Raw genomic sequence first — 23,235 nt, 5'->3', positions numbered from 1 at the left:
TTTACTCATATTTCCACGCCAACAGTACCTCATTCCCCATTTGTACATGTATCACCTATTGCCAGTACCTCTTCGAAAAGCCCTCAAGGTGCCCTCAGCGTGGCCGGCCAGCCGGTTCAACAACTTCCATCTACTGATTTGACGCTTGGAGTTGCTATTTAAAGCTTTGGGCTGAAATGCACGTCGCCAAACTTGTGTGGATTGAATGCACGGGGATGTCATTCTGGGGTGTTGAGCTGGAGTAAGCCACCAGCCGACAGTAGCAGGCTGCACGGCTTCAAAATCCTCCCCATCTGCATACCCCAGGAATAATCAATTTACAACAGCGATATAGCAAATCCAAGTGCACTAGTTATAGTGAATCGCCAAGTAATCAGCTACTGGAATATCCCGATCCTCCTTTCAAAAACGGAGATCCTTCAATAGACCCTTTTCCTCCCAAGCATGCATTATTTCACTTCAGCCCCAATACGAATAAAGCGTTTTAGGTACCGTACACGAAGGCGGGGGCGGGTGAGAAATTAGCGGTTTAAAAAAGGGATGATAGGGCTGTGCGGGCAAAGGCTGGCCGCTAGTTTTCAGCTGGGCGCCACCCTTTCGCTCATTATGCTGACTGCCACTTCACTTAGCGCATCATCCCTACATATGATGCTTACCGTGGCTTACCTTTGAGGGCATTCATTCGTCAATGGCAAAGCAGGCTCTGGGCTTACTGGGTCTGGGCTCAGCCACTGTCTTGTCTTGATGCCAGAGCCTTGGAATTGGATTGCTACATAATAAGGGGAATGCCCCACGAAGTAGCTTTGAGGCTCTGCATCCTCTTATCTTTTCTTCAAGACCATGAGACTGCCATTCCCACTATTATCATCCAGGATGCGAGGTTATCTCTCCATCAAGGCCGTGGGCTTTGCCTTTCTCTCGCTCGCCAGCGCCCAGGGTGTATCTGAGAACCTGGCCGGTGCCATCGCTGACTACGATTCTCTCTCCCTATTCCGTTCCCTCCTCAGCGCGGCTCCTCAAGTACTGGCTGAGACTCTTTCCAGCCAGGGCAGCAATGTCACCATACTGATCCCTACCGATAATGCTATCAAGAGTTATCTCAAAGACTCTAGCATTTCAGATGTCACCGAATTGAACCAGACAATGCTCCAAGTTTTTTTCTCATATCATTCCATGGCGGCTTCACTCTCATCCACAGACTTCGATGATTCCCGTGGACTTTCCGTTCCCACTTTGTTGAAGAGCGAAGAGTTCAACAACAGAACTGCGGGTCCTCAGATCCAGAGCCAGTTCGGTAACAGCGCTGATGGCCAGGTCGTGTTCGCTTCGAGGGAACGGAAGGGAAAGAGAGCTGATGGGGATATTAGCGGCGCCATCATCAATCTCCGAGCAGGTGAGGAACAAAACATCAAGATGACTGCTGTCGATGGATCTTGGGGTGAGAAGAATGCCAGTCGGTTCCAAATCGTGGATAAGTGAGTAATGATACGCAAGCTCGCTAGCATCAGACTAACAGATATGTCTAGGGTCCTTCTTCCCCCTCTATCCTGCTCCAAGACCGTTCAAGCTGCCGACGACAAGAGACTCACAGCCTTGAACGGTGCTCTTATCAAGGCAGGTCTGTGGCCTGCTCTGGACGCCTCAAAGAACGTAACATGTCTTGCACCCTCTACCCAAGCGTTCAAGGACGCGGGAAGTCCTGATGTTGAGTTATCGAAAGAGGATTTGGGTGGAGCGCTATTGTAAGTTGTTCCTCTCACGTATGTGATATTATACTGACTTGTCTCAAAAGGGCCCATACCCTCGACGAAGTTACCTACTCCAATTACCTCCGTGACGGTCAAGTCATTGGAACTCTGAATAAGACAGAGGTCCGAGTCCGCATCATAGATGACGAAATCTACTTCAACAATGCCAAGGTGATTGAGGCGAATGTCCTCACGAATAACGGCCTCATCCATATGTACGTCACCTTTAATTCATCGCGTCAAGTCTGCTAACAAGTACAGCCTCGATTCAGTCATTCAAGCTGGAGGAAAGCCCAGTGAGACGAGCACTGGAACATCAACCACTGAAACTGCAAGCGCTACGTCAAGCGGGTCAGAGCCGACCGGAAGCTCTGCGACTGTTTCTCCAGACAATGGAAATTCTGGTAGTCGCCTGGCAATTGACTTTGGCATGTTGAGCGTCTTGGTTGCGGCTTATGCAATCATGTGAGAAATTTTATTATGAGCATGGGATATATACTAAATTGTAATAAATTATTGGGTTCCAAATGAGCATCACATTGTTTCTTTGAACCTGCACTTCGTGTCTCAAACGGGTCTACCCAGATTGCTAGGTCCTTATCAAGCATCTACTCCCTGGGGGATGTGTTTGCGTAATGCCGAGCCGAGGCCAAGACAGACGCCAGATTGACCTAGACTTCCACATTTCAATTTGTGCATCCAACGGCGTTGTACTCATTTCAAATCCCGAACCATGCTTCGGCGTGTGGACAATTGCGGGGAGATGCGGGGTGAACAGCTACCGGCTGGTCTCGGGATGAGGGGGAGGGCGGGGCGGGGTTCCTTGTCAGCGAGTATGTCCACGATATCAGACCTTCTGGTAGCCAAATGCCACGCCCTATGATGATAAGCAAACAGCAGCATTTCCAGCGAGTTTATACCTGCACAGCAAAAGCAAGAGACCATGTCCACACCCAAAGTTGCACTTGTCACAGCTGCAAGCAGTGGTCTCGGCGCAGCCATTGCCCGCATGCTAGCCGTTGACCTAGGAATGAACGTGGTAATCAACTTCAACAGCAACGAATCACGCGCCAACAAACTGGCTCAAAGCCTTCAAACCGAGTGTGACAAAAAGTATGCAGGCTCAAACATCTCGATACAGGCTATTCAAGCAGATACGTGCGATAGGCTGCAGATCAAATCACTCGTGGACGAGACAGCATCGAGGTTCGACGGGCGTTTAGATGTTGTCATATCCAATGTCGGTTGGACCAGGATGCGTCAGTTCTCCGATATCGACGACAATGTTGACGAGGATGACTGGGATCGCTGCTACGTTGCCAATGTCAAGAGTCACCTGTGGCTTTTCCATGCGGCAAAGCGGTATCTTGAGGAGAGCAACAAGAGAGAAGCTGGAGTGCCTGTTTTTGTGTCTACAGCTAGTTTGGCGGGAGTTACCCCCAGCGGAAGTAGCGTGGTATGTACTTCTGATCCCGGGAAGAGTTCTCATTCACTGACTATCGCCGTGCAGCCGTATGCAGTCACAAAGGCTGCACAGATTCACCTAGGCAAGTGTCTTGCCAAGATAGCTGCGCCGTCAATCAGGGTAAATACCATTTCTCCTGGCATATTACTTACGGTATGTGAATTTTCCTAAGATCGAAGGATGCAATCTCATTTTGTTATAGGAATGGGGCCTTTCATTCCCCGCAGAGCGACTTGAAGCGGCTCGTAACACGAATAAGTTGGGTCGTTTTGCCACGGTGGAAGACGTCGCAGAGCAAGTCAAAGCTTTTGTCGTGTCGAAGTCAGTGACTGGGCAAAATGGGGTCATCGATGCTGGATTCAGTCTATGATAGAAAACTTGATAGCTACTAGGGGACAATCCAACTTAGAAGCCTTTTGGCGCATTTATGCTAAGGGCTACTTAGGAGCCTGATAAAGCTGTTATAACTTAAATTGTCTACGCAGTGGTTTTTTCTTTTTTTCTTTTCTTAAAATACACTATACGCACCTCCTTTTAATATATCCTTATTTTCAATTGTTAATTCGGGATATAATATTTTTTTCCTCCATTATTATCTCATATCCTGCTCGTTGGTTGGCATACGATCTCACCGACTCTTGTCGTCTCCTTAGCCGTGTAGGGTAATCCGCCTAACCTAAATGCTTTAGGACGTGCTCGCTGGGGTCTGGTCCAACCAAAAATTCATCGCCCACATTTCCGAGCCCCACCCCCGCAAAGCCGATCCATAAATGTCCGACCCTGTACGGACACGGACGGAGTAGACCGGGGAGCAGACCGCAGAGCGTCAACAGCGCACGTAAGTGGGGGCAAAATGAAATTCCAGTGATGCTTAACATTATGTGCTATAAGGGCTGACCAAGTTCGATAAGAATGCAGAAGGAATACATACAAGATTATCTTTTTGCATCAACGGTATTGGTAACACGAAGTTATACTTTCTCCATCATGACTCGAACACATCTCAAGCGTCCCGCGTCCGCCAACTCAACAAGTAAAGCCACCAATGGCTCACTGCCTGATGTCCCCAGGATAGTCAAGGACGTAATTGATAGCGTCCGGCGAGAAGGCGATGCCGCCGTGCAGCGTTACAGCGAGCAATTCGACAAATGGTCTCCTTCCAGCTTCAAGCTCTCCAAGGAGGACATCGAGCAGGTCATGGCCCGGGTCCCAGAGCAAGTCATCAATGATATCAAAACTGTTCAGTCCAACGTCCGGAAGTTTGCTGAGGCTCAGTTGAACTCAATCAAAGAGTTTGAGATTGAGATGGCTCCTGGTGTATTTCTTGGTCAGAAGAACAACCCAATTGACTCAGTTGGAGCGTCAGTACCCGATGTCTCAGGATGACCATTCATGATGCGCTGACAGCTGTCTAGATACATCCCAGGAGGGCGGTATCCCCTATTAGCTTCCGCGCACATGACCATCTTGACAGCCAAAGTTGCAGGCGTCAGAAATGTAGTAGCCTGTACACCCCCTGCATCGGGTGAAATTCCCCTGGCTACAGTCGCTGCCATGCATCTCGCAGGTGCAGATGAGATCTTCATCCTCGGAGGCATTCAAGCCATCGCAGCAATGGCCATCGGCACGCAAACCGTGCCCAAGGTGGACTTCATCGCAGGTCCAGGCAACGCTTTTGTTGCCGAGGCGAAAAGGCAGTTGTTTGGACAGATTGGAATTGACCTCTTCGCTGGGCCAACGGAAGTTCTGATCGTGGCGGATGAAACAGCAGATCCGTACATGATTGCAACCGATCTTCTTTCTCAGGCTGAGCATGGACCTGATACACCTGCTGTCTTGATCTGCACCTCGACTGAAGTGGCAGAGAGTGCCATCAAGTACTGTGATGAGCAGCTGACTACGCTCAAGACTGCAGCTATAGCTAGCGTCTCGTGGCGTGACTACGGAGAGGTTATCCTCGCTGATACGGTCGACGAAGCCTATCAGATTGCCGACGAGTTCGCTTCCGAACATGTACAAATTCTCACTGCGAACCCCAGAGAAGCGCTTACCAAGATGCAACACTACGGAGCTTTGTTTCTGGGCCCGATGACCTGCGTTTCTTTTGGTGACAAGGTAAGAGGTCATCCACTTCACTAAACGTCGCTGATACTAACATTTCTATGTAAAGTGTATTGGTACGAACCACGTCCTCCCTACAAAACACGCGGCGAGGTACACTGGCGGTCTGTGGGTAGGAAAGTTCCTTCGTACTGTGACTTATCAGGAAGTCAAGTCTGCAAAGGCGAGCGGTGAACTTGGTCAGCTCTGTGGAAGGGCTGCGCGGGTAGAACTCTTTGAGGGCCACGCGAGGTCTGGAGACATTCGGGCACATCGATACATCGGGGACAAGTTTGAGTGGATAAAGCAGTAATTAGACACTTAGACTAGAATCATATACTACCCTTGGCTTTCTGAACTTTGTCTGGTGACATCGTGCACTGTAGCTATATTTGCGTGGTATTGCAACCAAAGAAGGTTTTCGTTCTTCGGGACCACTCTATGCCCTCCACATTCGGGGTTAACCTCAAGCTGTTTAGAGGACTTTGTCACATGTAGTGCTTAAAAGTCGGCCTTCAGTCTCATTCAAGCCTCACAATTGAACTCACTTTTATCATCCTTTCTCAGTCTACGCTAAGTACATCGCGCCCAATTACTCATATAGCCAACATGGATAGCAAAGCACCTGCAGACAACGCAAGAAAGGACCTCAGGCCGATCAAGCGATTTGTCACCACACATACACCTGAAGGAACCACTACTTTCTCAAATGCCTTGTCTGAGGACGCTCCATTCCAAACCCTGCCAGATAATGTCGACTTTGCCCTCTGCTACGCAACCAACCAGTTCCCCGTCAACCTCAACGACGAGGCAGATATCGGTACATATCAACACTATACCCAAAACCTTCCTGGAATCACTCTGCCGACAGGCACAGTACTTCGCGTCGTGGATATACCTCCTGGAGCGATATCGCCTATGCATCGCACAATCAGCCTGGATTATGGCGTCGTATTGGAAGGGGAGATTGACTTGATCCTAGACTCTGGTGAGAAGCGAGTCATGAAACGGGGCGACATTTCTGTTCAGCGGGGAACCAATCATGCCTGGAAGAATAGGAGCGAGGACTCATGGGCACGAATGCTTTATGTTTTGCAGCCTGCTACAAATCTGAGAGTTGCCGGTCAAGAACTCCACGATAATTCGATGCATACTATTCCTGGTTATGAGGAGGAAGCGGGGAAGAACTAGATAGTATGTGTACACGAGAAAATATTATATGAGTCTTTTCAAGATCCCACGATTGTCGCATAGAAACATCTCATGACATATAGTGATATGCTGTCATCTTGAATTGTATCAGATTAGCTAGCGCAAGCACAGCTCCAAGCGACCTATGCGGGCAGGATAATTTAAGACCATTGACGTGAGAGTCTGTGACAGCCCGCTATTTCTCTCAGATAATGCTAGTGGACTAAGCAATACGAAGGCAGAGGAGACGTAGCGTTCCCAACGCACTTAACGTCCCCCACATCGGCTTCCCCTACACGTCAATTTCGGCTCGGCCCAGTTTGTCCAGAAGCTGCTCAAGGTTCTCGACCAAAGGCGGCACAGCCTCGACGTGCGAGAAATTAGCACTCAAGATGCCGAGAACATAGTTCACAACCGCCTCTCGGTCCATCAGCCGAATGGGAGAACCGCCGTGTTGCGGTGCAGATGGCTGGATGACTGCAACCGAAGGCACCCCTCGGCTGATGAACCTCTGCACGAGTGGAGATTCCGGCCCGTTCAGACAAACCATCTCCTCATTGGTAAGAATGGAGTCATTCTTATTTGCCCCCTTGACCTGCGATACCACTGCATAGGCCCAGAGGGCAAGGTTCGCCTGATATAGCGCAATAGTATAAAAGCCCCGAAGTCGACCAGGCTCGAACGTCTCCGCTGCTCTTATAATTTGGCCCGCGTACCAAATTGCCTTCCGTGACTCAGGGCTGTTGGTCCAGTCTAACAGTACAGACAGAGCGTGCCGAGCATCACTCTGATGTCCCTTGCCCGCAAACAGCTCAACTTCCTCAAAAGGAATGTGTAAGTGCATATACACCAGATGGTATATCATGGTTACCTGACCATTATGCCAGCTTGCCTCATCCCCCATCATGTTAACGCGAAACCGATGCAGTATCTGGAGGATCTCTTGCTGCCGGAGAGTCAACGCTGGGTCCGAGTGTCTCGGCTTGTCTAGCACGGCGATGCTCTGGAGACACTGCCAAACCATTCCCCAGATACCCGAAAGGACTACAAGCTGACAAAACGAAATATCATAGCTGCTGTCGATTTCTGCAGCATTGCGAAAGTAGTCGTACAGTGTGACCCTTGTTTGTTGGCGCTGCTGCCTCAAGTAAATGGTTTTCCATGCTTCTGCATCTTTGGCAAGCCATAGATCACTAGACTCTGGCAGAGGCGTCTTGAGCTCTGAGAAGGATATCAAGGGACATGTCGACATGGCAATACTAACTTGAGTATCCATAACAAAGCAGTGATAAGTAAGTCTGTTGTAATTCTCTTGCTCAACCCAGGCAAGCCACTTGCTCTGCAAAGTTTCGCCTGTGTCGTCTGACAAAGGGGGATCAGCGGGGGTGTAGGTTTTGCTAAATCTTCTACCACGCCGTAGCATCTATCATCGAATTAGCAGGCACTCGTGGCTCGATGCTATAACGAAACACGAGACAAGTTAACTGGGAGGGAGTGACATACTGTGAAAGGCATCTGGCGCTGGCTTTCTGCAATTTCCATCTTCCTCTTGATTCCACTCCACAGACCCATCTCAATGTCCAGAACAAACGCTTGTAGAGCCCACAGCGCTCTAGTCATAGAATTTGCTCGCTCAAACATCACAGGTAACGACAAACGAGCTACTTCGTGCAGCGCAAAGCCAAGAGAATGCAAGATCTTAGAATCCGCGAACATGGTTCCCATGTTGACAATGGTGAGAATAAGCTCTGCGCCCTGTTGGTTTGGCTCGAACGAAGAGCCATGTATCCACGAGTCAATTTGGACACGGTGGTGAGAGAAGAAGCTCTCGATGAGCTTAGACAGGATCTCTGAGTGGGGGAATGCTCTAATGATGGCCAGTTTACTCTCTGGTTTACAGGCGTTCAGGGTTAATAGCAGCAATTGATCTCGAAGACCAACTGAGAGTGGTTTGAACTGCTGGCTGCTTACTTCCAAGCTGCTGTTTAGTTGGATTGCATCCTGGGGACTGTCGCCGAGAACTGATAGGGCCTTTATGTTGGAGTTGAGGTGGTCATTCTGTGATGGCTCCCACATTCCGAGTGCCGATTCCTTATATGCCACATGGCCTAGCACAGCCGGACGAGTATTGTTGGCCGAGATGGACGGTTGAATCTCAGGATTGACGGCCATGGATGCTTTTGGTTCTAGCAGGATTCCGTTGTAGTAAAAGGATGGACTACAAGGCAAGTCCCAAAGATCCATGGCGACATCGTCGAACCGCGTATCACCGTCGACCCGGAAGTCTAAGAGGCCATGAGACGGAAGCGAATTGTAAATATGGTTGATGCTGGTGAGATCAGCTTGATCAATTGGACGGCTTTCCTGTCCCTCCACGGGTGTCATGACTCCTCTTAGAAACTTGGAGAAGTCGTCTTCGGACAAGCTTAGATGACTCGGTTCCAAGACGGGTATCAACAGTTCTTGATCTTGTTGGATTAGCAACCAGCTTGCGACCCGAAAGTCATACGATAATCTCACCTATTGTAGACTGAATGCTAGTACCTGGCGACGTTTTCTCTCCTATTTCTGTGAAGCGGGTATCCCTCTCACAAGGAATTCCCTTTGCGACACAACGTCTGCAGGAGGCATCTTCGTCACACTTGAGCTTGGATCCCGCACAAGCTTTACACGCTTGAGAAACACGGGGCGCTGCATTAGACATGCGCTTGTATCGCTTCACGCCAGACTCTGCACCATTATGCGCAAGCACATGACGTTTGAGAATGTCTCTGATCAAATAATCAGTAGATGCCGACTCGGTGATGGGATTTGTACATACTGGCGCCCAAAGGCTTTGTCGCAAACATGACAGCGGAACGGTTTATCTTGCGCATCTGGAGTGAATGTGAGTAAATTGGAAGACGGAAAGGAGCATTGCAGCTACTGACGAGATCGGATATGGCGGGTCAAGTGGTCCACGCGCCCGAAGGAGCGTTGACAATAGGAGCATTGGAAAGGGTTTGTTTGAGGAGACGATAGGCGTCTCTTTGCCGTTCCCGGAGCGCTCATATCGCTTGTGATTGCTAGATCAAGAGTGGCAAGAGGATCATTGTCACAGTCGATGGTCGTGATGGATGTTGATGGCCTGGCTGGACTGGTCTGTGAGGCATGACCTGCGTCAAAACGCTAGACGAAGGTGAACTGAGGTTAGTGCTGTGGATACTGAGTTGATCGGGATGTGGGCGACGCGGGGAAGAGACGCTAACGTAGTGCACAGATCGTCTTTTCTGGTGGCCTAGGGTGGGCACGACATTGGTCGTATCCTCGAGAGGCATAAAGATGCGACAAAGCTAGAGCTGCCAAAAAAGCAGGCAGTGAGCAGGTATCGTTTGGTGGTAAATCCTTATTTTCTATCGTGACTACACTTCGTTCTCGATCTGGGAACATAGAATTAATGGTGGAATCACTCTGGCGTTGGCTGCTGCAGTTGAGGTCAAGCCGGACTTGCCGAGACACTAATCCGCTGAGAAAAGGAGCTCATCCATGTGATTAATGCTTATGAACTTGTAGTTTCTGGAAGTGCACCTAAATAAATACTACTACTAAATATTATCCTTCATCATACAAGGCTCATGTGCCATTTCTGGACTGCCCGGTAAATATCTACTCACCCACTTCGCGATCAACATTCCAGTGAACAAACTTCTCAATGTAGCCCCAGTTCCACGTAGCATGGCGGATCCTACGCCCCCAGATATAAATAGGCACCCAGCACAAAATAACCGCCCCCGAGATTCCAGCCATGGCGCCAAATGCATTAGCATATCCGCTGATATCAATCCAAGGATTAGTGTAGAAAGAGAGGAGAAATCCGAAAGCAGCTACATATCGTTAGCTTCCTTGATCTGGTCAGGCGGTGGAGGAAGTAGTCTTACACTTGAACGCTAGCTGCGTCACTGCCAACTCTCCTGCAACGGGACGGTAGCTGTCAATTGTATAGACCAAGCTGACGTTGGTAGCCTGAACGATTGCCATGTTCACTTTCAACTCCAGTTAGCATTTTGAACTGCGTGAGACGGTTTAGCGTAGACTTACAAAGACCCAGACCAATGGTAGGGATAATCCAGTGCCAGCTGCGATCGATGCCTACACCATACAGAACCAGGGAGAGCGGCGCGATGACAAGCGATATGAGAATAGCAGGCAATCGCATCTCTGGCTCTCGAATACCACCATTCTTCCGAGTCAGTCGATCCGCCACCTTGTCGCTAAAGTAGCCTCCAAAGAATGCTCCAACACCGGCGCCGATGGGACATGAAATGAAGCATAAGCCGGCTTGCCACGGCTTGAAGCCATAGGTGGCAGAAAAAGCTACAGCAAAGTTGGAACTGATGGCAACGAGGAAGCCGATGGTAACGGACATGACGAGGGTAGCCCAAAGCACTGGTGGAAGCGTGAGGAGAACGACCGGCCGGAAGAATAGCTTGAGTATGGACTCTTTGGTGTGTGTGCCGCTGTACAGAGACAGGTTTTGAAGGAATGTGCGCTTTGGGGGTGGAGTATAAGATGTGTGTCCAGATGTCGAGGCTTCTTCAAACTGTACCTTTTCAATATCCTGATCCTGATCCTGATCCTTGGAGTTGGCATCAATGGGCGTATGTGTTCCTTCTGTAGTTTCCTGGCGGTTGTAGACGGTCTCGGGGAACGTCAAGATGATCAGAATGGTACATACTCCAATCAAAGCCACCGATACCCAGTAGATATACCGCCAGCTTAGATTGATGGTAATGAGTCCAGCCACAATGATTCCAACACCTACGCCAGCGGACAGCGCAGTGGTATATATCCTATTCATGTGATCAGCAAAGGCAATTGGGCATTCAAATATGGTCACTCACGCCATGGCTGCACCTCTCTCGTGCAAGAAGAACAGGTCCGAGATAGTCAAGGGGGCAAGACACTCAGCAACACCCGACGCAAAACCCATGAGGATTCTCGCAGCCAACGCACTGCCGTAAGTAGTTGCACCACCAGCCCACGCAGCGACAGCTGTATACATTGTAAATGACAGGACATAGGTAGGTCGACGGCCGTACTTGGCAACGAAGGGCATCCATATTAAGTTTCCCATGCCCTGGAGAAGAGCAGTGGTGGTGAAGAAGTAGGCAATCTTGGAAACTTTGGCGCTGAAATCGGGACCGGGCGGACCAAAGAAGGATTCGGTCGTGCTGACGATGGCAACCGAAGGACCAGCTGCTAGGAAGTTGCTGAAGAAGATGGCGCAGGAGACGAGTACGGCGATGTAAAAGCGGTATGGCTTGGACCTGTATCGTGCTTAGCATGCTTCACAAGGGTGAGGAGATATGCAAGGTGAGGTAGCTTACCAGTTGAGCGGGTCATTGGGATCATTTGTTGGGGTTGGTATGAGGATTATCTCATTGGTTTCTTCATTGCGGAGGCGCAGACCTCCCAGCATGTCGTGCCGGACACCAGACGTGCCTGTATCGGTCTTGGGAATATTTGTAGACATGATGTTGATGTGCGAGGGAGCAAGATGACAGATGTTTGGTGAACACCAAGTGCTGAAGAATCGCAAGTCTCAGGCAAAAGAGAAAGGATCGACTGGCGAATACCCTTAAAAAGCTCAACGACTGAAAGAGGGCATAACGAACTGTATTTAACTTCAGTTCTGGCCTGCACAACCCAATAGACACTCACGTCGGTGACCCTACACTGAATGTGTCGATGGTTGGTTAGCCCTTGGAAAGGGGGGACAAAAATCTGCTAGCGACGCGCTCTAACGCGGATGAGGGGCGGCTCCACCCAACAGTAGCGTGTCTTCCCCACGGGGTTTGATGCACTGAGACTGAGATAAACAATGTAGATATCAAGACTTTCTTTCCGATGCTCCCCAGAAAGCCCCACAAAGTGCAAGGGTATGCGACTGTGTTCGGTTGCAGAATCTCCTTGTGTTGTCGTCTAAACCGGCTAGAGGGCGGGATAGTGACAACCCCCTGCCAGGTTAACTAGAAGTGGTTTGGCGGCGACCACAAACCGATCCGATGTGGTCCTGACCCCTCAATCATCTTCGGCCCCTCCTGTAATTGTCGATATGAGAATGCAGTGCATGGGAGCCATGCATCGGGACCATCATGACTCTGCCCGAAAGGCCGAGGTAAAGGACGAAAGGACCCTGGTGTGTCGTCCGGTGCAGTACATTTAGAAAAGACGCAAGCCATCGTTCTGCAGGCATGATAGACTGTTGAGACTCAGCCAAAAGCCGGAGAAAGAGTTCGGCTCCAGCAATTCTTAACTGTGTCTAACCGTCTAGTACAATCTTCCTAGTCATTGTGAGAAGAAGCGAGGACATAATGGCGTCTAACGGAGTCTCTCATGCAGTCACCAATGGCCACTCTGCCGCTGCCAAGTCCAATGGACTCAACATCGTCATCATTGGGGCTGGTATAGGCGGTCTCACGGCAGCCATCTTCCTCCGCAGGCAGGGTCACAGAGTCACCTTGCTGGAGCAATCTCGCTTTGCCAATGAGGTCGGAGCGGCGATGCACCTGGCACCCAACGCCAATGGAATCCTCCGCCGACTAGGTATCCTCGCAGAGACCATAGGCGCGAATGTTTTTGAACGGGTATGTAGCTCCAAACTCGATGTGCTTCTCGATCTCGGACATTAAGAGACTTATGATGTGACTGCAGATTTTAGAGTTCAACGCGTCGAATGAAGTTGTCCGCGATGCTGAGCTCGCGGAAGCACACAAGATCTGGCAGCATCCATGGCACTTGGTCCATCGCGTACGGTTACATCAGGAGCTCAAGCGACTTGCAACATCACCAGAAGGACCTGGCACACCCGCGGTGCTCAAAACGTCCAGTCGCGCGGTGGATGTAGACACAGACACAGCTACCGTCTTCTTGCAAGATGGCAGCCAAGTTCAGGGCGACTTGGTCGTTGGTGCTGATGGAGTTCATGTAAGTAACGATACCCTCGGTCCTCGATGCTGCAACATCTCTCCGAGCTCAATGCTGACAAGAATATTTGCATAATAGTCTCGCTCCCGACATAAAGTAGTGGGAAAAGAATGGAAAGCGTACAGTTCAGGCAAGAGTGCTTTCAGGTTCCTCGTCCCCCGTCAAGCTGCTCTCGACGACCCAGAAACCGCCCATTTCGCACAGCACAACGGCCAACTGATCATCTGGTATGCCGCCGACAGACGTATTGTGATGTATCCATGCGATGACAACAAGACGCTCAACTTTGTCTGCATTCATCCGCGAGAAGAGAGCGACCCCGGAAGTAAAGAAGGTATGTTCTGGCTGGACTCTTGAACTGGCACAAGTCGCTGACAAATGCTGGCTAGATTGGAACAACGAAACGAGCATGTCGGTGTTATTGAGTGTATACAAGGATTTCGATCCTGCCTTGTTGAAGCTCCTCAGCAAAGCCAGCCCAGACTCCCTCAAGGCATGGGAGCTGCTGGATATGGATGTTCTCCCAACGTGGACCGACAAGAGACTCACTCTTCTTGGCGATGCTGCTCATCCCTTTCTCCCTCGTGAGTATATCATCAACACCAAACCCCATGATGTGTACCTTTGGAACAGGGAGTATTAACCAAGTTCTTTCAGACCAGGGCCAGGGTGCGGGCGTTGCCATCGAAGACGCTGCCTCACTTGCAGTTGTTCTACCACTCGGTACCTCCCCAGAGGAGGTCCCTGAGCGACTCCACCTTTACCAGGAATTTCGGTACGACCGGGCGAACCGGATCCAAGAGTTCTCCCGCCAGGCAGGAAAGGATAAACCGGATAAGGACTTTGACAGTCAGTAAACCTTCAACACACATCCTGCCATCGCACGGCTAACAATCTTTTCTGCTTAGTGATGGCGTATACCAACTTCAACCTGGGCCATGATGAATGGGACAATTCTACCAATCGTTTCCGGAAATGGGACTGGGCTCGGAAGCCTCATCTCTACTGGAGAATGCCCGTCTCGTTCGGGCCCTTCCCCGGTCCACGCCAGACCTTCACAGGCGAAGCGAGGAATGCTACCGCCTCGACATTCACAACAGCCTCGATTAAGTTTAAGACCTCCCGAACCCTCTTACAGAATCTCTTCCCCTCTACTTCTTTTCGATTCAAGAGTCCTGGAACAGTCGCATATGCTAGCTTCTCACAGACCACGCTCAACAAAATGGAGTGGCTGGGCGGCTCTGGGTATAGACACATTGGGCTGTACATTCACGGCGTGCAGTACGTACAGAAAGACGGTACCGTTCGTGATGGCACATTCTTGCCTATCTTGTGGGAGAGCCTCACAGATCCGATTGTCAGTGGTCGCGAAGAGCTCGGAATGCCAAAGCTGTATTGCTCCATCGACGTTTGGAGAAGAGCAAACAGTTACAGAATCCAGACAGGCTGGCAAGGCGTCAACTTTGGCTCATTCACTCTAGAAGGTCTTCAAGAGATAGATAGTGGCAGCTCCAAGGGGACGATCGGAGGCGAGGATGACGAGGGAATCTTTGCCTACAAGTACATCCCCAAGGTTGGAGATCGCGGTAAAGCTGATGTGGAGCATGCAACCTTTGTGCCTCACGCAGAAGAGTCCAAAGTCGTTCCTAGTAAGGTGCTGAAGGTCTTTACTGCTGAGAAAGCAAACTTTGAGTTTGATCCTCATGATTGGGAGGCCTTGCCAACGCTCCATCACGTTGTCTCGAGGTTGGCAGAAGTGCCTGTTTATGAGATCTTGGGTGGAAAAGTTGTCGAGGGTGTTGGCGTTCCAGATGTGTCCAGTGCTCGAAGGATAGATTGAGTAGCTCTGAGTATAGAAATGTCATAATTTAGTGGTATCGAAATAATGCGTCAACCTCAGTTTCTCACCATCGCTGACAATGACTTTGAGATAGTGCAATATCATCCTGAAGTATCTTGGTACTCTATGCACTAATTTAAGAGATCCTTTTTATGTACACAGTCTTTGTTTGACATTTATGGTTGGTTCCTACCTCGCTATGACCAGGACTTGAAACTAAAATGTTGCGATAATTGGTAGTAGTAACTAATCGATATGAAGTCCTCCGTTCACATGCAAATGCACACCATTGACCCAGCTTGCCCGCTCATCACATAAAAACCCCACAGCAAACGCAATCTCTTCCGGTGTACCCATCCGTTTTCCTGCAGGCGTAGCATCGATCGTAGGCTGCAAGATCCGCATAGCTTCGTCGCCAGCAGCCAGAAAGCCCTTGGTCTTGGTAGGACCTGGAGACACGGCATTTACCGTGCAACCGTACTTGGGAGGAAGCTCCTTCGCCCAGCATTTAGTAAATGAATCCACCATGCCCTTGGTTCCAGCATAGATGGTTTGCAAGGGCGGAGACCCTCGTGAGCTGGCCGAACAGATGTTGACTATTCGTCCACTTCCTCGCGTCAAGTGCGGAAGGCTGCTCTGTGTCAAAAGAAAAGTGCTGCGCCCATTGACATTGACCAACAGATCCCAGTCATCCAAGGTCTGTTCCTCAAAGGGTTTATTGACTGCTAGCGCCACGTTATTGACAACTATGTCTAGTCGGCCAAATTCTTGAATAGTTGCTTCGACCAGCGTCTTGGGGCCTTGAGTTGTACCCATGTCGGCGCAAACAGCGATGGATCTGCTTGGTAGAGACGCTGCCTTGTTGTTGGCATTGTCTGCTAGAGAAGGGAATGGGTAGTTGATGGCGACAGATGCTCCGCGGGACGCAAGCTCATGGGCAATGGCGAAACCTATGCCACTGTCGCTACCTGAGACAATGGCTACTTTGCCGGCAAGGGGCTCTGGTGTCGACATGGTCGGCTTGTGGTATGATCTGAAGCAATGAATCCAAGAGTTGGGGCTGGAAAGACTGGGCAATTTACTGATGGCTGGCTCGCTCAGTTGCTTCGTCCCCTGGACATTGAGTTTTAGTTAAGTAATTACAGCTACCCCGCTACTGTTTTGAGCACTCCGATCGGCTGAGGGGGGATTCGGCCAAGCTAAGAACGATCTCACCTCCTCTCGGTATGTGGTCCCACCAACGTTAGATCGAAAGCATGACCGAGCCCCCCCACAGCTAGCCGATCACATTCAGATGGAGCGGTCTCGACTCTGCAAGCATTTGGATCTTACCCCCAAGTTGCTTCCGATCGTATAAGGCGCGCAAGAAAGTCGGACATCTGTACAGTAGATCCCATCCATACTGACAAGACTACAATCAGCCGAATCAACAACCATGACGCAAATTGATGCTCTTGCGCAGGCAAAATCTCAACTGCCTCCTTCGTTTCCTATTATCTGGCGAGGAGATGTGAGTTGGGAAAGGGCTAGAGTGGGCCGCGTGTTCAACCACCGCTGCCCATCCAGTCAGCCTCTTGCCGTTGTCGAAGCTACCAGGGAGGATCACATTGTAGAGGCTGTTCGGCTCGCACGCACTCTGGGTGCCCGGGTCTCAGTGCGATCTGGTGGTCACAGTTGGGCAGCGTGGAGTGTGAGAGAGGGTGCCATTCTTATTGACCTGGGCAAGTACCATGAGTTTCTCCTAGACGACAGCACGGGGGTGTTGCAAGCATCACCTAGCATGACTGGGAGGATGGTCAACAAGCTTCTGGGCTTACGGGGCCGCATGTTCCCCGGTGGCCATTGCCCAGAGGTTGCTCTTGGTGGCTTCCTTCTGCAGGGAGGTATGGGATGGAATTGCAAGGTAACATGACTGAGAAAAGTATAACTGCATTCAAACTAACAGTGCATTTCAAGAACTGGGGCTTTGCTTGCGAGAAGTTGGTGGCTCTTGACGTGGTGACGGCCGATGGGGAGAAGCGACACTGTGATAAAACAACCAATGCGGATTTATACTGGGCGGCACGTGGATCTGGCCCAGGTAAGTCAATTGGCCACTGATAGAAACTAAAATATTTCTCATGCTTGTCTCCCTCATGATGCAGGATTCCCGGCCATCGTTACGAGATTCTATCTCCAAACAATCCCTGCCTTCACTCACATGCGGACATCGGTCTACATATACGAGAAGAAAGATTACGAAGCGGCCTTCTCTTGGGTACTAAAGGTTCGTTTGGAGCTTGGCCCTCCGACTTGGTGATCACACCCCTAACGTAATCTATAGCTTGCTCCAACTTTCGACGAGGGTACTGAGATTGTTGCAGTTGGAAGGCATATGCCAGGCCGGGATGGAGAGCATATACTGATATCTTTCGTCACGTTTAAAAATAGTGACGAAGAGGCTCGGTCCGCACTACAGCCAGCTCAAGACTCAGCACCACCAGGACACGTTTTTTCGTGGTTTTGCGAGCCAACCTCCATGGCGGAGCAGTACGATGATCAGCATTCTGCCAACCCTGAAGGTCACCGATACGCAGTTGACAACTCTTATATCCGAAATGATGTCGACGTTGTTTCTGTCCTAAAGGAGTCCTTCACATCACTCCCTACAAAGAAGTCTTTTACTCTCTGGTACGCCATGGCTCCCGGCTCTCGACGGAGTACCGAGAATGGCACGCTCGAAGATATGGCACTCTCGATGCAGACTGATCATTATTTCGCTGCCTATGTCATCTGGGAAGACCAGGCAGAGGACCCGAAATGCCAATCTTGGCTTACCCATATCTTTGAGAAGATCAACCGGGACTCGGAAGGTTCTTATCTTGGAGATGCCGACTTTCAAAAGCGCTCGACTGCATTCTGGGGACGGGACCAAGGCAAGAGACTTATGGATATCAGGAGAAAATGGGACCCGCAAGGTGTAGTAGCTGGCTATCTCAATAAAGGAGACCAAAATGGGGTGGAAGGGTTGGAAAATGTACATAAATTATGATGTAGGTAACACCCGCGATGTAAGCATCAACCTATCATAGCAGCCAAGATTACCTTACCAGATCCTTGCCTTGGATGGCTCTGAACCTCTTTCATACTACTGAGACGAATAGTTCATCGGCTTTTACTGGCCGCTCTAACTTATGTTGCGATCGGGAAGCCCAAGCTATGAGAGCTTATAGATAGACAGAATGATTGAGAACATTGCTGCAGCGTTTAAACATCTAGACTAATTCGATATCCCAGCATACCATACATATATAAAAGCTGTTCGACAAAGCATTCTCTCAACATAAACTCAAGCTAATGTCATGCTTAGTCATTATGTAGGACACGCCTCTTGGACCGAAGGCTTGAGGGTCAGGATCGCTCCAAAGCAGCTCAACTATCTTTGCCCCCATCTTTACTGCACCAGGTGTACGGGAAGCTCTGGCCAAAAATCCAGCACGGAACACGTGGATGTGCTCCTGACGTCTGGCGACTGAGGCCATGATAGTGCCCGGCCAGAGGAGCATTCGACGATATGATGACTCGCTAACAAACAACGAATAAAATGCTGACATTGTCTGCTCGACTCGACTATCGATTCCGGCGGCGAGATTCGGGTCCGCAAGCATGTCCGGGTGGAATGCTGACTGTAGATATACGATGAGACCGTTCTGATATATCATCACAGCTGCAGCTTGTTCTTCTCGTGAACAAAGGCTATTCGTGTCTTCTTCGAATGCATTGTAGCCTTCCAGTCGCATCAAAAGTGAATCATACTGTTCTTGAAACGCGGTAGTGGCTGTAATTCCTCTCTTCTCCTCTTCCCGGCGAGCTTCGACAAGTTGAGATATCTCCGGGACCATCTCCCACAGACCTTGCCCAAATCCGAGGAGAAATCCCCTGGATTTGTACCCCCTCAGTATATCCAATGAATAGACTGATGGGTCAATTTCCACGACCTCGTCAGATAAAAAGCCGCGAGGCGTGATGGTGATTTTGATTGCATGGTAAGCATAAAGCTCCAGTATAAATCCTTTTAAGTGTTTCAATTCACTAGATGGCGCTGGCTCAGATGTGAGGAGGTTGATGTACTGTCGACAAGCTTTGAGGTGATGGTACATGGAGCCGCGAGAATGACCTTGAACATGCTTGTAGGTGTCAGCAACGTGTCTCATGACATACTTACGTGGAGGGGCCTTACATCGTAGACGCAGAGGAGCAACAAAATCAGCAGGATACGGATTGGGGTAGGTGGCCCCGTCTGTTCATCCGGGAGGATGATCTGACCCGTTTCATAAGACAAAAGCTTCTGCAATCCTGCTAGTACAGTAGCATAATGACCACGAGTCGCCACTTCCAAAGCTCGAGCTCTCTGGACAGTAGACGTCGTATCATTGACTGTCAGATGGGCTCCTCCAATAGCTAGGATACAATCAAGAACCAGTGTATCAGTTGCAGCCAAAGGGAGAAGATAATCAATGAATGGGTTTCCATCCAGGCAGGGTCCCCGCGTCAGCATCTCAGCTGTAACATCCAGGTACTGCTGATAAAGCGGACGCGAATTCTGGCTTAGATGAGCTAGGTTGCCGTAGGTCGGAGCGGCCCGAGGAGAGGATGAAGGGGACGTATACTGCAAAGCTGCTGAGTCCGTTGAGGGGCCAGAGACTCCGAGTGACTCATCAGCTCTACCGTCATCTGGAATAGCTCTTTCAAAAATGCTCTCTTGAGTGGGCCAAACACATTCTTGACCGGTTCGGGTGCATGATGAGCAGACTGGCTTGACTTCATCGCACTTCTTGCGTTTAGTGCGACACGTAAGACATCCGTTCTTTGATCGCGGGTGGTTACGGCGCCATTTCGTCGGGAAAGGGGCGCCACGGTATGGGGCAGTAGAATCTTCTTGGCTTGCCATTGAGAAATGAAATGAGAAGAATTGTTGATACTGTGATGCGATGGTGTAATGTAGTTGTCGTCAGTGGGCTATAAGTACATGGGACCGGGAAGAGGCAGCCTGTCCATCTTGGCTCCTTTGTTCCTAAGGTCGTCATAGGGATAGGGCTGAGAAGAATAAGCCACGACCAACTGCCGCTGTCATGACGATAAACTTCGAATGGACAGGGATTTGATCGAATGGCTAACCTAATTGAATCACTTACCAAAACGGAAACGTCGATTCTGCCTTGCAGGGATTGTGATCCTTTGGTTGTACTAGGGTTTTTAGAAGGAGACTGGCCAGACTGGAGCGAGAATAATAGATTGGCATTGCAAATGCATCAAGTAATTGGAATACGACTCTTTCATTGGCTTTCAATCGGATGACGGTGCGAAATATAGAAGCGCTCGCGTGACTTTATTCCTGTGTTTGAATGAGCCATTTGTCTAGACAGCGCAGCAGGTCCTCTACCTATACTATGACTGACATTGGTCAGGTTGTAGCCAGCAACTTTAGCAGCCCCGCTTCCTCCAAATCCTCTAGTTCAAGACTAAGGAACTCACCCTATAGTGCTTAATGCTACTTATATATTAATGTTCCAACGCCAGGCTTCTGGCGTTTATCTATTTAATTATTGCATTAGATAGCTCTCAAAACTCTTTTTCATTATCGTACCTAGTAATTCCTTGCTGTAAAGAAATTTCCTTTCTTTACAGATACTTCTTTTACCCCTTGACGCTATGCCGCTCTCTCCTCGTCCGTGCCACTGTCACCTCAGGAAATCTGGCAACAAGCGCTGGTGGAGAGTGGATCAATCAGCGAACCTCTATTGTCTTATAGACACGACGGCTGAAAACTCAAGGCTTGTCAACTACATTTTCCATTCGCTATTATGTCTAAGCGTCTATGATTCTATGCGGAATGACTTTTTAATCGCGGCGCTAAGGCGCTGAACAGCCGCACACATTTCCTCCTCAGCCGCGCTCGCAAACGTCACGCGTAGAAATAACTCATTCAGTTCCTTGTGCGCCTCGGCTCTGAACCACGAGCCCCGAGCAAAAAGGACTCCCTGCTTGATACTGTGCTGGAAGATCTCCTCCTCGATATTGCTCAGGCTGCGATGTCGGTAGTCTGGATGTTTAGTATGATCCAGTTTCAGCCATAGCTATTACACAAAGTCAGAACACAAGAAAGAGTATCAACGAGGCAACTCACAAACATGCCCGCAGCCGGAGGCGTCCACGATACGATTTCAGTGGGTAGGTAATCTTCGCAAGCTGCGAGTAAGGCATTGCGTCTTCTGGTGTAGTTCGTCTTCAGGTCAATAAGCCACTTGATATAACCCTCATGGCCCCACGTCTCATCCACCAGTTTCCAGACGATCAGCTGCGATATACCGCTGGGTCCCTGATTTGCCACTTCAGCGTGACAGAGATACTTCTGTATGACCTCTTTGCTAGCCGTTATCCATCCCATTCTCGAGCCAGGGACCAAGACCTTGGAGAATGAGTCCATTCGAAGAACCCTGCCATCAACGTCCATACTGAGGTACGATGGGACAAGACTAGTCAAGAAGTCATCAACAGTCTCATTATCTGCGACGTTGGTCCCCCGTCCCGTATAGGGTTTCATTTGGATGAAATAGTAGGGCTCGTCTTCGATGATGAGAATGTTGTGCTTTTGGCAGACACTGTAGATTTCACGTCGTCGCTCGAAGCTCTGCGTCGCACCAGTGGGATTCTGCCCTGATGGTACAGTATAAAGAAGATGCGGCTTCCGAGCGCCTCGAGCCTCTTCATCCCAGGTTTCCAGAATGTGGTCCATGTGACTAGGTAGTAGACCCTCCTCGTCCATCTTGACTCCAAAGGCCTTTATACCCTGTGGAACGAAAGTCTCCATCGCCGTTGCAAATGTGTACTCCTCTGTGAGGATAGAATCATTCCTGAACCGGTCGCAGAGCATACGAACTGTCTGCTCCAGAGCCCCCGTACTGCCGACGGTCAGACATACAGCCCAATCTGCATAAGGCGGGTTATAGACAAGATCAACGTGCTCTGTCACCCAGCGCATCATCTGTGGGGATCCAGTTGCCTGACCGTAGTTAAACGCAATGGATATGTCGTAGTCCGAGGTGCCGCTCGCGGTATCGTATTTGCCAATGCGAGCTATCTGGGCGGTGCTACCATGCGAGTCCAGTAGAATCTGCTTCTGAGAGAGGCTGGGTATACGCATGGCGATCTCAGAGATGGGAAAGTATTCGCTAGAAGGAAACCCGCCCCCAAGGGAGATGAGGCCGGGTGTGTTGACGTACCCAGCCGCTTGTTTGAGAATACAAGGCGGACGGTTGCTCTCACTACTGAAGTGTGCTCGAAGCTGTCAATATTCGGTCTCAAGGCAAGGATCGGGATAACATACTGTCCCATCTTCGGGCTAAAGGCTTTTCAGTAGACTATATCCTGTGAATCCCATCGCAACCCAGACTAACCGACGATACTTACAGGTAATTTGAACATGTCACTGTCGGACATGGCTGCAGTCCCAGGCCGTATCTTGGTAGCCGTAGCTCGCCTTTCACGCATGAGTCCAATCTTGACATGACTCCCTCTAGGGGAGTCTAGCGTCGTGGCTGTTGAGTGGCCCATATCGTATAGTCATATGGTTTAAGAGACACAGACTGCATCTTGAAGTCAGTTTAAGTAATCATCGTAAAAAGACTTCAAAGAATTGAGTTACTGGCTTATCTGCGGTCTCGGTGCTTGTCATGGGCTGGTGGAATGTCGGCTCGTGCGATTGGCGCCCTACGGCGCTGCGTTGTGGAGCAATAATGCGCCTGACTAGTTTAGCTTGCATGACGAGATGTGGAGCTTAGTCCAGAACACTACCTTGGTCCAGATGATGGAGCAAAGCCTTCAGTTTGATTCACGATAAGGATATTAAATGGTGTAGTGATTATATGGTATTTTGGATAGCGACC

The 23,235-nt window shown here is 49.8% G+C and overlaps 10 protein-coding genes across 10 annotated transcripts; 6 read left to right on the top strand and 4 right to left on the bottom strand.

The window, feature by feature from the left end:
* Window positions 1–873: 873 nt before the first annotated feature.
* FVEG_03480 (hypothetical protein) lies at window positions 874–2,217 on the top strand (the record flags this gene model as incomplete). Its single annotated transcript, XM_018891083.1, has 4 exons — window positions 874–1,475; window positions 1,527–1,742; window positions 1,793–1,963; window positions 2,010–2,217. 4 exons carry the CDS (start codon window positions 874–876, stop codon window positions 2,215–2,217), a joined length of 1,197 nt encoding a protein of 398 aa, XP_018747532.1.
* A 419-nt stretch (window positions 2,218–2,636) lies between these two features.
* Window positions 2,637–3,625, top strand: FVEG_03481 (alcohol dehydrogenase). The gene is made up of 3 exons (XM_018891084.1): window positions 2,637–3,204; window positions 3,259–3,366; window positions 3,416–3,625. The coding sequence occupies exons 1-3, from the start codon at window positions 2,692–2,694 to the stop codon at window positions 3,581–3,583; spliced, it is 789 nt and encodes a 262-aa protein (XP_018747533.1). The 5' UTR covers window positions 2,637–2,691; the 3' UTR covers window positions 3,584–3,625.
* A 575-nt stretch (window positions 3,626–4,200) lies between these two features.
* FVEG_03482 (histidinol dehydrogenase) lies at window positions 4,201–5,626 on the top strand (the record flags this gene model as incomplete). The annotated part of the gene is made up of 3 exons (XM_018891085.1): window positions 4,201–4,574; window positions 4,629–5,328; window positions 5,384–5,626. The coding sequence occupies 3 exons, from the start codon at window positions 4,201–4,203 to the stop codon at window positions 5,624–5,626; spliced, it is 1,317 nt and encodes a 438-aa protein (XP_018747534.1).
* Window positions 5,627–5,922: 296 nt separating this feature from the next.
* Window positions 5,923–6,504, top strand: FVEG_03483 (hypothetical protein; the record flags this gene model as incomplete). Its single annotated transcript, XM_018891086.1, has 1 exon — window positions 5,923–6,504. The coding sequence occupies one exon, from the start codon at window positions 5,923–5,925 to the stop codon at window positions 6,502–6,504; it is 582 nt and encodes a 193-aa protein (XP_018747535.1).
* A 292-nt stretch (window positions 6,505–6,796) lies between these two features.
* FVEG_15274 (hypothetical protein) lies at window positions 6,797–12,016 on the bottom strand (the record flags this gene model as incomplete). The annotated part of the gene is made up of 9 exons (XM_018904398.1): window positions 6,797–7,927; window positions 8,008–8,992; window positions 9,057–9,275; window positions 9,326–9,380; window positions 10,158–10,367; window positions 10,422–10,526; window positions 10,582–11,333; window positions 11,385–11,810; window positions 11,871–12,016. 9 exons carry the CDS (start codon window positions 12,014–12,016, stop codon window positions 6,797–6,799), a joined length of 4,029 nt encoding a protein of 1,342 aa, XP_018747536.1.
* Window positions 12,017–12,857: 841 nt separating this feature from the next.
* On the top strand, window positions 12,858–15,310 carry FVEG_03486 (salicylate hydroxylase; the record flags this gene model as incomplete). Its single annotated transcript, XM_018891087.1, has 6 exons — window positions 12,858–13,130; window positions 13,198–13,470; window positions 13,549–13,804; window positions 13,860–14,054; window positions 14,128–14,319; window positions 14,379–15,310. 6 exons carry the CDS (start codon window positions 12,858–12,860, stop codon window positions 15,308–15,310), a joined length of 2,121 nt encoding a protein of 706 aa, XP_018747537.1.
* Window positions 15,311–15,556: 246 nt separating this feature from the next.
* On the bottom strand, window positions 15,557–16,324 carry FVEG_15275 (3-oxoacyl-[acyl-carrier protein] reductase; the record flags this gene model as incomplete). The annotated part of the gene is made up of 1 exon (XM_018904399.1): window positions 15,557–16,324. One exon carries the CDS (start codon window positions 16,322–16,324, stop codon window positions 15,557–15,559), a length of 768 nt encoding a protein of 255 aa, XP_018747538.1.
* A 421-nt stretch (window positions 16,325–16,745) lies between these two features.
* FVEG_03487 (hypothetical protein) lies at window positions 16,746–18,341 on the top strand (the record flags this gene model as incomplete). Its single annotated transcript, XM_018891088.1, has 4 exons — window positions 16,746–17,213; window positions 17,267–17,390; window positions 17,455–17,576; window positions 17,634–18,341. 4 exons carry the CDS (start codon window positions 16,746–16,748, stop codon window positions 18,339–18,341), a joined length of 1,422 nt encoding a protein of 473 aa, XP_018747539.1.
* A 286-nt stretch (window positions 18,342–18,627) lies between these two features.
* FVEG_03488 (hypothetical protein) lies at window positions 18,628–20,240 on the bottom strand (the record flags this gene model as incomplete). The annotated part of the gene is made up of 2 exons (XM_018891089.1): window positions 18,628–19,476; window positions 19,530–20,240. The coding sequence occupies 2 exons, from the start codon at window positions 20,238–20,240 to the stop codon at window positions 18,628–18,630; spliced, it is 1,560 nt and encodes a 519-aa protein (XP_018747540.1).
* Window positions 20,241–21,125: 885 nt separating this feature from the next.
* On the bottom strand, window positions 21,126–22,903 carry FVEG_03489 (aromatic amino acid aminotransferase I; the record flags this gene model as incomplete). The annotated part of the gene is made up of 4 exons (XM_018891090.1): window positions 21,126–21,426; window positions 21,477–22,627; window positions 22,677–22,710; window positions 22,760–22,903. 4 exons carry the CDS (start codon window positions 22,901–22,903, stop codon window positions 21,166–21,168), a joined length of 1,590 nt encoding a protein of 529 aa, XP_018747541.1. The 3' UTR covers window positions 21,126–21,165.
* Window positions 22,904–23,235: the final 332 nt, after the last annotated feature.

Source organism: Fusarium verticillioides, chromosome 2 (assembly GCF_000149555.1).
Source record: "Fusarium verticillioides 7600 chromosome 2, whole genome shotgun sequence".
Lineage (NCBI taxonomy): Eukaryota > Fungi > Ascomycota > Sordariomycetes > Hypocreales > Nectriaceae > Fusarium > Fusarium verticillioides.
The sequence above is the reverse complement of the archived record's forward strand: the minus strand, read 5'-3'. Positions and strand labels throughout refer to the sequence as shown.